The 16,059-nt window shown below is 36.6% G+C and overlaps 1 protein-coding gene across 4 annotated transcripts in view; it reads right to left on the reverse strand.

Annotated features, from left to right (window-relative positions):
• The window catches only part of HEATR5B (HEAT repeat containing 5B), a 102,555-nt gene that overhangs the window by 24,943 nt on the left and 61,553 nt on the right, over positions 1–16,059 (reverse strand). For all 4 annotated transcript variants that reach the window (XM_061432074.1, XM_061432072.1, XM_061432073.1 and 1 more), the window contains 3 exons: positions 14,134–14,315; positions 11,536–11,604; positions 3,431–3,610 (listed from right to left, as the gene is read on the reverse strand). In XM_061432074.1, the coding sequence (XP_061288058.1) occupies positions 3,431–3,610; positions 11,536–11,604; positions 14,134–14,315 (431 nt within the window). The remainder of the gene's footprint in view (positions 1–3,430; positions 3,611–11,535; positions 11,605–14,133; positions 14,316–16,059) is intronic.

Consider the following 16,059-nt stretch of genomic DNA (forward strand, 5'->3'; position numbering starts at 1 on the left):
TACAAGTATGGGACTGGAATTTAGGAGAGAGGTATGAGTAGGAAAGTAGATTTAGAATATTTCATACACAGGTAAAAGCTACAGGGTGTGGGTGTAGATGTGGTTACCCATGAAGTATGAAGAGCGAGAAAAACGACAAGAAAAATATCAACATTTAAAGGGTAGGCAGGCAAAGAGAAGCCAGCAGGTGATGCTAAGAATGAACAATGAAAAGATAACAGGAGAAGCAAGGGAGTAGGGTCAGGAAGTCAAGGAAAACAAAGAGTTTCCAGAGGAGACAATATCATAAGCTGCAGAAAGGCTAAGTCAGACAGAGACGGAAAAGTGTCCAGTGATTTGGAGCATTGTATCATTTGTAACTTTAGTAATTTCAGTGGAGTGGTGAGAATAAAGCTAGATTGCAGGGGACTGAGAAGTGGGTGACTCAACAGTCAAGGACGTGAAGAGGAGAGTGAGCGGAAGAGGAAGCTGAGTTGGGGACAACGAAGGGAAGGAGGGAGGAAGAGCATGCAGAGGGAGATGGAGAGATACAGAAGTGGGGGAAAACTGAATGCACTTAGCTTGAAACAGTCTCCTCCTCAGACTCATACTTACTAACATCTGCTGTCATGCTCCAGGCCCCAGCCTAAGTGTTGTTCTCTCCAGGAAGCCTCCTCTGAATTCCCAGACTATTTTAGGTGCCTCTGCTGTGTGTTTACAACAGTCTGTACTTCTCCTGTAACACTCATTATTTTTGTCTCACATACTGGTCCACTAGTTTGTTTTCCTCAGTAAGTGTAGAACATCTGGCTTGTGCACTACGGTATTATCAACTGCTACCCTGGCACAGAGCTAATGCTCATTTAACACTTTGTTGAATGAATCAGAGTGGGAAAGAAAATCGAGAAAAGGGAATCCTAGATTAGAGGAAAACTTTAAAATAATAATAATAATACTAATAACAGCAGGCAACATTCACTGAGCTTATAAATAAGGTAGTTATTGAACAAAGTCCTTATTACTTCACAATGAAGTCTCATTTACTTCACAATGTAATATTATGAAATGCGCATAATTATTATCCTGGAGAAGGCAATGGCACCCCACTCCGGTACTCTTGCCTAGAAAATCCCATGGATGGAGGAGCCTGCAAGGCTGCAGTCCATGGGGTTGCTAAGAGTCGGACACAACTGAGTGACTTCACTTTCACTTTTCACTTTCATGTATTAGAAAAGGAAATGGCAGCCCACTCCAGTGTTCTTGCCTGGAAAATCCTGGGGACGGGGAAGCCTGGTGGGCTGCCGTCTATGGGGTTGCACAGAGTCGGACACGACTGAAGTGACTTTGCAGCAGCAGCAGCAGCAGCAGCATTATCCATGCTTTAGGGCTGAGAAATCAGGTTTAGAGAAGCAGGTAAATAATTCACCCAAGGTCACACAGGTAATAGGACAGTTATCAACTCACATAGATCTCAAGACCTGAAGGTAACAATCTGAGAAGCTGGAAAACTAACATCCTGTTTTCTGAGTAAAAAGTAGAAGCAAAGATAGATCCTGAACAGAGAAAATCTAGAATATGTTGGGCCTTTGAGGTAAAAAGATGAAGGAAAGGAAGTTAAGCAAGGAAAAGATTTACTTGACAATACTATAGGCTGAGGGCTGAAGTGTAAATTATTTAATTATAGAACCAAGTCACCCCAAAATAAGAAAAGAGTTTCAAACAAAAATGTGCATTAATAAATTAGGTATATGAAGTTTTCATCTAACTTGTTAAAGTGAAAGCGAAGTTGCTCAGTCGTGTCCAACTCTTTGCGACCTGTGGACTGTAGCCCACCATGCTCCTCCGTCCATGGGATTCTCCAGGCAAGAATACTGGAGTGGGTTGCCATTTCCTTCTCCAACTTGTTAAAAGTAATTATTTTCTATTCAGTGCCAGTTACAATGCTCGGTTTTTTTTTAATACATGTCACTTTAGAAAATATTATTGTACTTCCATGTTATGATAAAGAAACTGAGTATCTGAGAGATCAACTCACTTGATCAAAGTACAAAAGATGGTGAATTAGAGAGACAGAACTTGCTGTACGGTCTGTGATTCAACATTTAATGCTTTTTATATTGAACTGTGCCAGACTACCTAGTAGGTAAACCAAGCACATTCATGCAAGTCAGCAGAGAACCAGCTAACTGGCAAATGGTCTTATCCAATTACATAACTGTCTCTATGTTTGGGAAATTAATGAATAGGGCTGGAGAATTAACAACAATTTTGAAAGATTTTTTAAAAATAAAAATCATTCAATCATTTGGAATGTAATTTCTACAGTAACTTTTAGTTAAAAATTAGATATGTGAAAATAACAAAGAATTTCTGTGAATCTCAAAGTGAGAAAATAATCACATTGTAAGTATCTTTCTAACACTACTTTCCACTTAAAATTATACATTTGCATTAATTTGATAAGATCTTATCAGTAAGAACAAACATTTTATCAATGTGAATGTTATTTTACTTGTCTAAGACAAAAGTTGGCAGCAGGGTGAAAATAAATGAACACTCAGGGATACTCTATGAAAACAACTTGATCTAAACAACAGAAAGAAAACTAATTTCTACAATATCTTATTGCTCTAATTTTCCCTTCTTTTTCTTCTGTGACAAAAAAAAACACAAAACCCCAGAGGTCCTTTATCTAAACTGTATCATCTGGGTGTTGTATGCTTTGAGCCAGCAATTGCCTGCGGGGTGGTCACAGGCTGCTGATAACTATGGAAATAGGGAAGTAAGATACTGGGTTGGCAGGGGAAGGAATAGAGATACTTGAAATACCCAAATGCAGAAGATAAGAATTTGAAAGTAACTAGCAGAAGGGATTTAGAAAAGTGAAATTAAAACAGTATCATTATTTTTAAAAATAATGTGGGCATAAAAAGAGGTAAAAACAGCTGTTAAAAAAAACAAAATATACAACAAAATAAATTCCTACAGCCTAACCAATGAGTGGCAGCAAGTGTCCTGAAATTTAATCAAATAAAAGATTCTTGGCACAATTTTTTCTATTTCTTTACTATTAGTAGGTTTTCTCCACTTAATTTTTCCATAGTAAGTAAGAAGAGGTCTTCTTCAATATAGGTGTTTTAAAACCGATTCATGTCAACATATGGCTAAAACCACCACAAAATTGTAAAGTAATTAGCCTCCAATTAAAATAAATAAATTAAAAAAACACTAATTAGAAATACTAATTTTCAAAGGTTCAATATGAGCTCTTTTGAGACATAAATGTGTATGTATTTCAGTGAGAAAGCAAATAGCAGATTTTTTTCAAGCACTCTATACCAAAGGTCAGCTTAAAAAAAACAAAAACCAAACAGAATTTTTTTTACCTATTAGAGAAGGGAACATTTTCTCATGGATGGAGAAACAGTTAAAAACAACAGGCTGCCGTTACCTCTGCCCATGCTTTGAGAACAGCCAGTTTTTCCATGGTTGTAGCACTCTCTCGGTACAGTTGGCTGGAAGATCCTTTTCCGGCCTGAACTTTGTCCAGTGAAGAAACAAGCAGATTGTGTACTCGACGGAGATCATTGAGATCACTGACAACTCCACTTCCAATCCATGTACTACACACCTAGCCAAAGGGGGGGAGAAAAAAAAAAAAAAGAACTCTTATTTTTATATTAAAAAGTTAAGATTAAACATATAAAAGGCTGGTGTTAATATGATTTTTTTCCTAGAGGGAACCAATACAGAACAAAACCAATGAACAAAACAAAATCCTTCAATGCTATGCTTTTTTTTTTTTTTAATAAAAAATGAATAGCAAGTATGGAACTTATTATACTCCTATGTAGAAAACAAAACAATATTTACTTACCATGTTTCCACTATCTAAATTCCTAAAAATTTTAACAGAAAAAAATCTGCAGCCAAATCAGTTCAGTCACAAGTAATTCTTTGATTCAACATTTCTGTTTACTATAGTCAAAGGTTATTCTGAGCTATACAGAGAGTTTAAAAGAAACAAAAAAGTAAAGGGAAAAAAAATCTAGTCCCTCTCCTCAAGTAAGTAAGTAAACACAGATTACACACAGATTAAATGAACACTTAAGAATATTTTATGACTGCCATACTACACTTAAAAAGAGAGAAAGAAGAGATCAATTCTAGCACAAGAAATGGGAATGTTTAGATATCAGGAAGTTTTGTGTATACAGATAGGAGTTTGGTGGAGGAAGAAAAAAGATTAGGAAAGTTAACTAGGATTAGGTTACAGTCCAATTTAAATTCCATGTGAACTGAATTTAGCAGACTTTTTCTGCAGGCAGTCATGAGTTTCTAAGGCTTCTGAGCAGGGGAATATTATTAGAATTGTGCCTTAGGAAAACTGCTCAAATACTATCATAAACACAGGAAAACATGAGTTTGGATAGTAAGCACTGTGTTCAGCTACATGACTATTATAACACCACTGGACAGAGATGATATGGAAGCAAATGACAAGGGAGAGGCATTTGAGAATGACTTGGAAGTAGAAATCACAAGGTTTGAAAACTAACTATGTACTTTTAGGGAGTGAAAGCAGGGACATGTAAACAGTGAGAGGTGATGATTACCAAATTTTGATTGTCAAAGCTTCTATCTTGGATGAATGGAAGATAGGTGATACCACTATTTAAGAATACAGAGGGGTGTGGTTGAGATGAGAAGTTTCAGAGCAGCATGATTTTGACTATGAACTAAATTATCACATGCTGAGTTTGTGGGCAGTTGAAAACTTGGGTCTGGATTTCAGGAGCAAAGACAAAGGTAACTAAGTAGATTTAGGAATTCTCCAGGCAAAAGTGATCGCTAAAGTGCTAGGTAATTTTGTTCAAGGACAGGTATTAAAAAAAAGGCTAAGGATAGATCAATAAGGATAAAACACAGGAAAAATAATTAAACTTAAGGGAGAGAGAGAGTAAAAATAAACAGTGAAAGAAATTAAGAAGAAAATGCCAGAAAAGCAATAGGAAAATAGGCAAGTGTGGTGATACTGAAAACAAAGGAAGAATGTCAAGAAAGAAGGGGTTGCCTGACAGTGCCAACTTTTTTTTAATTAAATGAAAGACTCTTTAAATTCTACTGTGCTTCACAATTTTCATCTATGATTTCACATAATCTCCTAATTACTAGGGTTTTTATTTTGCTCCTACCCCTAAATTGCCCCATCTTCCCTTCCCTCTCCCCACTGGTAACTACTAGTTTGTTCTGTGTCTAAAGGTCTGTTTCTTTTTTCTTTACATTCACTAGTTTGTTATATTTTTTAGATTCTACATATAAATGACAGCATACAGTATATGTCTTTCTCTGGATTTTTTCAGTTAGCGTAAAGCCCTCCAAGTCCATCCAAGTTGCTGCAAATGGCAAAATCTCACTCCCTTTTACGGCTGAGTAGCATTCCATCTTCTCTATCTATTCATCTGCTGATAGACACTTAGACCGCTTGCAAATCTTGGCAACTGTAAATAATGCTGCTAGGAACACTGAGGTGCAAGACTCTTTTCAGATTAGTATTTTTGTTCTTTTCAGATATAAACTCAGTTGGGTCACAAGGTAACTCTATTTTAAATTTTTTGAGGAACCTGTTTTCCACAGTGGTTGCACCAACTTACATTCTCACCAGCAGTGTATGAGGGTTCCCTTTTCTCCACATCTTCACCAATGTTTGCTATTTTTGTATTTTTCTTTTTTATGATAGTCATTCTGACTGGTGTCAGGTGATACCTAGTTGTGGCTTTGATTTTCATTTTCTGATGATAAGTGATGGTGAGCATCTTTTTATGTGCCTATTGGCCATCTGCATTTTCTCTCTGGAAAAATGTCTAGTCAATACCTCCATCCAGTTTTTAATGTGGTTGTTTGTTTTGGTGTTGAGTTGTATGAACTCTTTATATATTTTGGATATTAACCTCTTATTGGTCATATCATTTGCAAATGGAAAAGGAAATGGCAACCCATTCCAGTATTCTTCCCTACAGAATCCTGTGGACAGAGGAGCCTGGTGGGCTGCTGCCCATAAGGTCACATAGAGTCAGACACAACTGAAGCGACTTAGCATGCATGCATTGGAGAAGGAAATGGCAACCCACTCCAATATTCTTGCCTGGAGAATCCCAGGGACGGAGCAGCCTGGTGGGCTGCCGTCTATGGGCTCGCACAGAGTCAGACACAACTGAAGTGACACAGCAGCAGCATGTGCAATTATTTTCTCCCATTCAATAGGTTGTCTGCCATTTGTTTTGTGTATGAGTTCTAAGTTATTAGCGTTTAAAATCTGTACTTTTTTTGTTGGCCATGCCACACAGCATATGAGATCTTAGTTCCCAGACCAGGGATCAACCCTGTGATCCCTGCACTGGAAGTGTGGAATCTTAACCACCAGACTGCCAAGGAAGTCCTCAAATCAGTATTTTTCAATGGAAACAACTTGACTAAAAATCTGTCATTTCCATACTCATTCCATGAGACCAGCATCACCCTGAAACCAAAACCAGACAAATATACCACAAAAAAAGAAAATTACAGGTCAATATAACTGATGAATGTAAATGCAAAAATCCTCAACAAAATATTATCAAACCAAATCCAACAACACATTAAAAAGGTCATAACACCATCATCAAGTGGGATTCATCCCAGGAATAACAAGGGTTTTTCAATATATACAAATCAATCAGTGTGATACACATTAACAAACGGAAGAATAAAAACTATGTGATCATCTCAATAGATAACAGAAAAAAACTTTTGATAAAGTTCAAAATCCATTTGTGATTAAAAAAAAAAACTCTCTAGAAAGTGAACACAGTAGGAACAACCGTGTTCTAACACAGTAGGAACCTCAACTTAAAAAGGTCATATATGACAAACTCACAGCTAACATCATATTCAACAGTGAAAAGTGAAAGAATTTCCTCTAAGATTAGGAACAAGACAAGTATATCTACTCTTGCCATTTTTATTCAACATAGTTTTGGAAGTCCTAGCCATAGCAATTAGAGAAGAAAAAGAAATAAAAGGAATTCAAATTAGAAAACAAGAAGTAAAGCTCTCCCTGCTTGCAGATGACATGATACTATATATAGAAGATTCTAAATATGCTACCAGGAAACTACTACAGGTCATCAATGAATTCAGTAAAGTTGCAGGAAAGAAAATTAATATACAGAAATTTGTTGCATTTCTATATACTAACAAAGAACTATCAGAAAGAGAAACTGAAAACAACTCATTGACCACTGCATCAAAAAGAATAAAATACCTAGGAATAAACCTACATGAGGAGGTAAGAGACCTGTACTTGGAAAACTACAAGACACTGATGAAAGAAACTGAAGATGATACAAACAGATGGCATGATATACTGTGTTCCTGGTTTGGAAGAATTAACATTGTTAATATTACCATACTACTCAAAGCAATATACAGATTCAATGCAATCCCTATCGAAATACCAATGACATTTTTCACAGAACTAGAACAAATAATTTAAAAATTTATATGGAAACACAAAAGATCCAGAATAGCTAAAACAAACTTGACAAAGAAAAAGAGTACTGGAAGAATCACGCTCCCTGACTTTAGACCATTCTACAAAGCTACAGTCATCAAAATAGTATAGTATTGCCACAAAAACTGACACAGAGATCAATGGAACAGAACAGAGAGCCCGTAAATAAGCCACACTTACAGTCAATTAATCGATGATAAAGGGGGCAAGAATATATAATGGAGAAGAGACAGTCACTTCGATAAGTGGTGCTAGGAAAACTGGACAGCTAGATGTAGAAGAATGAAATCAGAACATCCTTTAACACCATATACAAAAATAACATATACAAAAACCATATACAAAAAAATAACCTTGTGCAAGTCAAGAAGAAACAGTTAGAACTGGACATGGAACAACAGACTAGTTCCAAATCAGGAAAGGAGTACATCAAGGCTGTATACTGTCACCTTGTTTATTTAATTTACATGCAAAGTACATCATGCAAAATGCCAGGCTGGATGAAGCACAAGCTGGAATCAAGACTGCCTGGAGATTTATCAATAACCTCAGATATGCAGATGATACCACCCTTATGGCAGAAAGCGAAGAAGAACTAAAGAGCCTCCTGATGAAAGTGAAAGAGGAGAGTGAAAAAGCTGGCTTAAAACTCAACATTCAATAAACAAAGATCGTGGCATCCAGTCCCATCACTTCATGGCAAATGGATGGGGAAACAATGGAAACGGTGAGAGACTTTATTTTTTGCGGTTCCAAAATCACTGCAGACAGTGCCTGCAGACGTGAAATTAAGACATTTGATTCTTGGAAGAAAAGCTATGACCAACCTAGACAGCATATTAAAAAACAGAGACATTACTTTGCCAATAAAGGTCCATCTAGTCAAAGATATGGTTTTTCTAGTAGTCACGTATGGATGCGAGAGTTGGACTATAAAGAAAGCAGAGCACTGAAGAATTGATGCTTTTGAACTGTGGTGCTGGAGAAGACTCTTGCGAGTCCCCTGGACTGCAAGGAGATCCAACTAGTCCATGGGGTTGCAAAGAGTCAGACACTACTGAGCTGAAATGAACTGAACTGAACAAAAATATACTCAAAATGGATGCACGATACTGGATGCTTGGGGCTGGTGCACTGGGACGACCCAGAGGGATGGTATGGAGAGGGAGGAGGGATGGTACGGGGAGGGAGGAGGGAGGAGGGTTCAGGATGGGGAACACGTGTATACCTGTGGTGGATTCATTTTGATATATGGCAAAACCAATACAATATTGTAAAGTTAAAAAATAAAATTAAAAAAAAAACAAAAAAAACCCTAAATGTAAAACCTGTTACTATAAAAGTCCTAGAGGAAAATACAGGCAGAATACTCTTTGACATAAACTGCAGCAATGTTTTTTTTTTTTTTTGGATCTACCTCCTAAAGCAAAATAGAGCAAAAATAAACAAATGGGACCTAATTAAACTTAAAAGCTTTTGCATAGCAAAGGAGACCATCAACAAAACAAAAAGACAACCTACTGAATGAAAGAAGAGGTCTGACAGTGCCCACTTCACTCAGCAGGTATATGTCCTCACTTTCCCACCTGAAATCCTTAGGTAATGTTGCATAATTCACAACGTTATACCCTAAAGAGTATTAAGGTACATGAACTTAATTAAGGGATTAAGCAAGATGTGTAGCAGCATCCCATTATTAACACACAGATACTTCCAGATGAAATGTACTACGAATCACACTAATTGAGATCAATCAGTACTATTATCTCACTCAACTTCATGTCAGGGCTGAGTGAATACAGTTAGCTCAGATTTTGTTACCAAATAAATTATGAAAAAGCTTCAGGTTTTCAGAGCATCTGGATATTCAACTGGGTTAATGGGTTGTATTCCTATATTTAAAACTTTTAAAAAGTTAAGAGTAAATATATGTGTAAACTGTTTAATTCTCTTATAATCTTATTCTCTAAGAATTCAAAACTGAATTAAATAAAATTCAACAGGGACATTTAAAAACTGATTATTACCAATACAGATGGCAAAAAAAAAAAAAAAAAAGTCAGTCACACAATGCTCAAATACACTGAAATTTAAAGCAAAAAGTAATTACATATAAGTGTGAAAATAAAAGTTGTTATTCCTAAAGAAAATAACACTTTGGAGACACTTGATACTTTGAATTTTGGTAGAAATGTAAGTAAAGTTGAGGAAAATTATCAAAAATCAAGAATCTGGCACTGTTTGCCTTGCAAAAACCTAAGTACTTTCTCCGCTTTAAAGAAAATGAAATCAGAAACTACAGACACTGCACTATGGATTTGGTTTATGAAGACAGACAAAGCCAACACTCAATCAACGAAATCATCCTACAAGGAAAGACTTTGGCCTCGTATCAAAAGAGTAGAGAATGAAAAAGAGAGTAGTGAATGAACGCACACTTATAAACTTCAGGTTCAAATAAAATATCTAAAGTACGTATTATGCTTATTATTCCAACCCTGCTTTAAATGATATTTTTTCTTAACTTACTGATTACTGTCCTCAATTGTCCTTAATTGAAAACATTTGAGGGTTTTCCTATAATTTCTCTGAATTATTAATACTTGATTTTCAGGTTTAACATGATTTTACTCTAGTAAACCATCAGAGATGCCAAGATTCATCACCTGCCCAAAGCCAATTCCTTCAGTAACCTTAATGAAAGGAGCTTGCAACCCAGGGCTCCAGCTATTTCAAAAGCAGGCTTCTACCCAAAAACAGAAGGATAGGTGGTCAAACTTTAAGCCTGCCACTAGAAAAGAAGACACTTCTTACACAGCAAGCATGGCCACCTAAGAAATAAGTTTAAGGCAAATTCACTAACATGGCATTTTCATACTAATCATTCACAAGATGAAGTTCTAATCACCTTTGCTTTTCTGATCATCAGGAGCTTTGTAGGAGATTTTGTTGTGTTTAAACATCACAATCTGAAATGCTACCATGATACATTTATTTTATACACTGACTGCATTATTTCTGATGCTTGTGGGCCAATATCCCGATACAAATGGCTTACCTACTCTACCTCCAAGGTTTGTACCATGACCCCCAAGCTTCCGTCTTAAACAACACTCCCTCATCTTCTCTCTCTGGTCTGCTGTTGGTGGGAGAAGTTCATGTCTCTGAAGACCACCATTAAGACAGCAGGTTTCAAAGAAATAAACACTAACAGGAGGAGGAGACAACTCATTTATCCACAGAGAGATTAAAGTCAGAATTTCAAACTTGTCATTGCAAACAGCAGGACATTCTCTGCACAGAGGCGACATGTCGCTTGACTATGAACTCTAAGCAATAAAGACGGATTACAGCCCTGTACTCCAGAAAACTGGCGAGGGCAGACTTGCTGCTCTTCTATCCTTAGGTTAGCAGATAAAGAATCACATTTTCTGAAAGTTTAGAGCTTAGTGCACACAGCCTTTTTCAGGATGGAGCATGAAAAAGACAAACTTACTGAAGGGGTAGGAACATATGTACTTTTGTAACTCTCTTCAGATACAACAGTTTGAGAATAATCCCCTGGGATTAATTTTGCAATGAAATTGCCATATTGCAAAATTGTCCTTAGGATATTTAATACACAGAAACTTGTAGAATTTTTACAACCTGTGGTCAAAAAAAACCTTTTTACTACCTATTTACCATTACTATATACTCTTTAATTATTGTAGATTTTACTCTAGTCCATCTTAGGACTTTTACATCTCCATTTACTATAGGACAACATAAGAGCTATGTATTCCAAAGTTGTGACCTCAGCTACAGCAAAAAAAAATTTTTTTGAAGTTGTGATTAGTAGTTACTACTTCATCATTTCATAGAGGATAAAAAAGGAAACCGTCACTGCTGTATTTCTGAGATAAAATTTAATACTATTTGATTTTTCTCTCTTGGAAGTGAAGTTCTAAAGTATCTATACATTTATAGAAGATGAATATAGAAAATTCTATTTTTCTTCTTACCTGGCAAGCTTTTGCTATTATGTCTGATGGGGTATCTTGTGAAAAGGCTGGTCTTAGAGCAGCTCCCACCTAGAAAAATGAGTACAAGCATTTTATTTTTAAAGATAAGTAGAGGATGAGATGGTTGGATGGCATCACCAACTCGATGGACATGAGTCTGAGTAACCTCCGGGAGTTGGTACTGGACAGGGAAGCCTGGCGTGCTGCAGTCCATGGGGTTGCAAAGAGTCGGACAGGACTGAAGGACTGAACTGAGGAAATCTCTTATGTCTTTGGAGATGAAAACACACAAAACATATCTTTGTTCCTTTCCTTTTTATCACATGTCTCTTATCTTTTTGATAACAATAAACTCAATCATACCATTCTTCTTTTGCTTTCCAGGAGATTATCATTATCTAATCTGTATGAATCTTATACCAAATAAGCAATTAATTTTGTTTCTTTTTCATTTATTTTTAATAGTACATGGGATTTTCTAACAAAGCCACAAGTTCCCACAGATAAGAGAAAATTGCTATTTTTCTCCTGTCTACATATTCTTGAACATATTTCTAACAGTGTTTACCTCATGGGCAAATCTCATATAACTGAGGTTAAAGGCTCAATTTCCATAAATAACTGAGTAGTACTAAAAATTCACATAGTCACTAAAGACCTTAAAAATCATTTCACTTCAAAACAAGATGTCTTAAAAGAAAGTTGCTTAAGAAATACTAATTTATGTACTGCTCAGAGTAATAAATGAAGGAATATGAGCTTTAGTTTTCCAGCCAAGTACTAACCAGGTCCACTCTACTTACTACTTTATTTTAATAAGCCAGTATCAGTCACAGATTCTTGGCTATATTAGATTTAGTATGTATGATGTGAATAAGGAATTAGATATAGTCAACTTCTAATTTGAGATTTCTCCCCTTACACTAGAGATTCAGTCACTAAGGCTTATCAACAGGAGTTTGTAAATCAAATAAGGGTCCCTCTCAGTGACTAAACACACATGGCAAGTAACCAGTATTTGCATTTGAATGATCAACTGTAGTAATCGCACTTCAGAGGTGCTAGTAGGTCTCACACTGAAGGAGAAAGAATATATTATAAAAGATATTATTGGGTTGACTGATAAACCTGGAATATGACAGATTCTATAAAAGTAGTACATCAATTTGGAATTTCTTAAAGTTGATAACTGTTCTGTGGTTATGTAAGACAACTTTCTTGTCTTTTGGAAACGCAGACTAAAGTGCTCAAGGGTAAAGATACATGACTTTGATAATTTACTTTTAAACAACTCAGGAAAAAAAAAAAAGCTGAGAGAGTGCCTGTTGTGAGCAGAGAGAGAAAGAGAAAATGTTAAACCAAATGAGGCAAAATTCTCAATTGGCAAATGTGAATGAAGGATGAAGGGTATAAGACAAGGTCTTTTTTTGTACTATTCTTGCAATTATTTCTGTAGGTTTTAATTATTTCTAAATAGGAAGATTAAAAAAAAAAAAAAAAGACCATTCTGATAGATTGGATATTTGGGAGTAAATTGGAGAAGGAAATGGCAACCCCTCCAGTGTTCTTGCCTGGAGAATCCCATGGACGGAGAAGCCTGGTAGGCTGCAGTCCATGGGGTTGCACAGTGTCGGACACGACTGAAGTGACTTAGCAGCAGCAGCAGCTGTGGCATTATATAAAAGCGTTCTACAGCCATTTGGACTAGAAAGTATAACTTCTTTACCTATACTTATAATGGGAAAAAATGGACTATACATTATCCACACTTTTTAATTCTGTGTATGTTTGAGCATAGATGTTAAATGAGGTACGATGTGACTGAAGCCACGATTTTGGTATAATCACAGAGGAAAAAAATAGTTTATTGTTTTCTTATTAACAAGTTTCTCTCTCCTTCACATAATCCACCATTTCTAGGATTACATCCATTGTGCATCCTTTTATTTGGGGGGCGGGGAGGGGGGACAACGCATGTGGCCCAGGGATGCAAACTGTACCCTCTGCAGTGGAAGTGTAGTATCTTAATTACCGGGTCACCAGGGAAGTCCCTATTGTGACTCCTTTGAAGAACATAAATACAGGTATAAATTTCAGGAGAAACAAGTATATCTATGTTTAGAGCATAAAAAAATCTTTTGAAATACACAGTTCTTTTGGTAACAGTTTTCATTGCTACTAAAAGTTAATTTATCCTTCAGCATACAAGAGACAATTGCTTTTTATTTTTAAAAATGCTTATCAAGTCTTGACATATAAAAACAATGGCAGTAAATCCACATCACTCTTTAAATGTTCCTTTTATCTTTAAAATGGCATGACTAAAAATCTAAACACAAGAATGGAAAGCCAGGCTGGAACATCTATTCTAGTTTTATCACTAATCACTACCTCATGACTTAAAAATAGTGACACGTTTTATATTATGATTTCTTCAGCTGTGAACTGATCCTAACTATGTAACGGACAAGGGGAAAAAAACATAAGCATGGTACATGAATAAACAGGTTACAGGTCCAGATACATTTCTCCAGGGGAGTTTCACTTTAGTGTTCACTCAAACGATCAATTTTAATTTTGAAACAAAAAATATCTCACATTAGCTTGATACTGCTCCAGAATCACATGACCTGGGAATTCTGGCTCAGGCACAGAGGCAAACTTCTTGATAATGTCTTCGAGGGCTTGGAGACCAGCCATCCGCAACTGGTTACTATGATCGGTTGCAGCCATGAATGCCATGCGAATTAGGTCAGAGAGATGAAGTACCAAGAGGTCATCTAAAAATAAAAATAGAAGGCAAAAAGGAAAACATTTCCAAAATTAAGTGTAATAATAAAAAAAAAATACAAAATGAATGTTTTAAAAAGCATTTATGATCAACGTGTTATACCAAGTTTAAAAATAAAAAAGATATACTTTCAAGAAAGTTTCCATATCATAATCTCTGAAGAATTGTGGTAAACCTTTATACAATATGATAACATGGACGATATTATAGGATGTATGATGACATTTGAAGCAAAATAACTGATTACCATAACTTTCTCCAATGGAGTCTGTAATTCTTTGGTCAACAAAGAAAGGCAATGCCAAAGAATGTTGAAACTACCGCACAATTGCACTCATCTCACATGCTAGCAAAGTAATGGTCAAAATTCTCCTAGCCAGGCTTCAACAGTATGTGAACCGTGAACCTCCAGATGTTCAAGTTGGTTTTAGAAAAGGCAGAGGAACCAGAGTCATATTGCCAACATCTGCTGGATCATGGAAAAAGCAAGAGAGTTCCAGAAAAACATCTATTTCTGCTTTATTGACTACGCCAAAGCCTTTGACTTTGTAGATCACAACAGGCTGTGGAAAATTCTTCAAGAGATGAGAATACCAGACCACCTGACCTGCCTCCTGAGAAATCTGTATGCAGGTCAGGAAGCAACAGTTAGAACTGGACATGGAACAACAGACTGGTTCCACATTGGGAAAGGAGTACGTCAAGGCTCTATATTGTCACCCTGACTATTTAACTTCTATGCAGAGTACATCACGAGAAACACTGGGCTGGATGAAGCACAAGCTGGAATTAAGACTGCCAGGAGAAATATCAATAACCTCAGATATGCAGATGACACCACCCTTATGGCAGAAAGTGAAGAATAACTAAAGAGCCTCTTGATGAAAGTGAAAGAGGAGAGTGAAAAAGTTGGCTTAAAGCTCAACATTCAGAAAACTAATCATGGCATCCGGTCCCATCACTTCATAGCAAATAGATGGAGAAACAGTGGAAACAGTGTCAGACTTTATTTTGGAGGGCTCCAAAAATCACTGCAGATGGTGACTGCAGCCATGAAATAAAAAGATGCTTACTACTTGGGAGAAAAGTTATGACCAACCTAGACAGCATATTAAAAAGCAAAGATGTTACTTTGCCAACAAATGTCCATCTAGTCAAAGCTATGGTTTTTCCTGTGGTCATGTATGGATGGGAGAGTTGGACTGTGAAGACACCTGAGCACCGAAGAATTGATGCTTTTGAACTATGGTGTTGGAAAAGACTCTTGAGAGTCCCTTGGACTGCAAGGAGATCCAACCAGTCCATCCTAAAGGAAATCAGTCCTGAATATTCTTTGGAAGGACTGATGTTGAAGCTGAAACTCGAATACTTTGGCCACCTGATGAAAAGAGCTGACTCATTAGAAAAGACCCTGATGCTGGGAAAGATTGAGGGCAGGAGGAGAAGGGGACAACAGAGGATAAGATGGTTGGATGGCGTCACTGACTCAATGGACATGAGTTGAGTAGGCTCTGGGAGTTGGTGATGGACAGGGAGGCCTGGCGTGCTAAAGTCCATGGGGTCACAGAGTCAGACACAACTGAGCGACTGAACTGAGCAACTAGTAAAAAATTACTACACATGTAAAAAAGCAGGAAAATATATCCCATGACTAAGAAAATAAAAACAAAATGCAATGAATAGAAATTGGTCCAAAAATGAAAAGGATAATACAATTAGCAATAGGGACCTTT

This window comes from Bos javanicus, chromosome 11, assembly GCF_032452875.1.
Source record: "Bos javanicus breed banteng chromosome 11, ARS-OSU_banteng_1.0, whole genome shotgun sequence".
In the NCBI taxonomy this organism is placed as follows: Eukaryota; Metazoa; Chordata; class Mammalia; order Artiodactyla; family Bovidae; genus Bos; species Bos javanicus.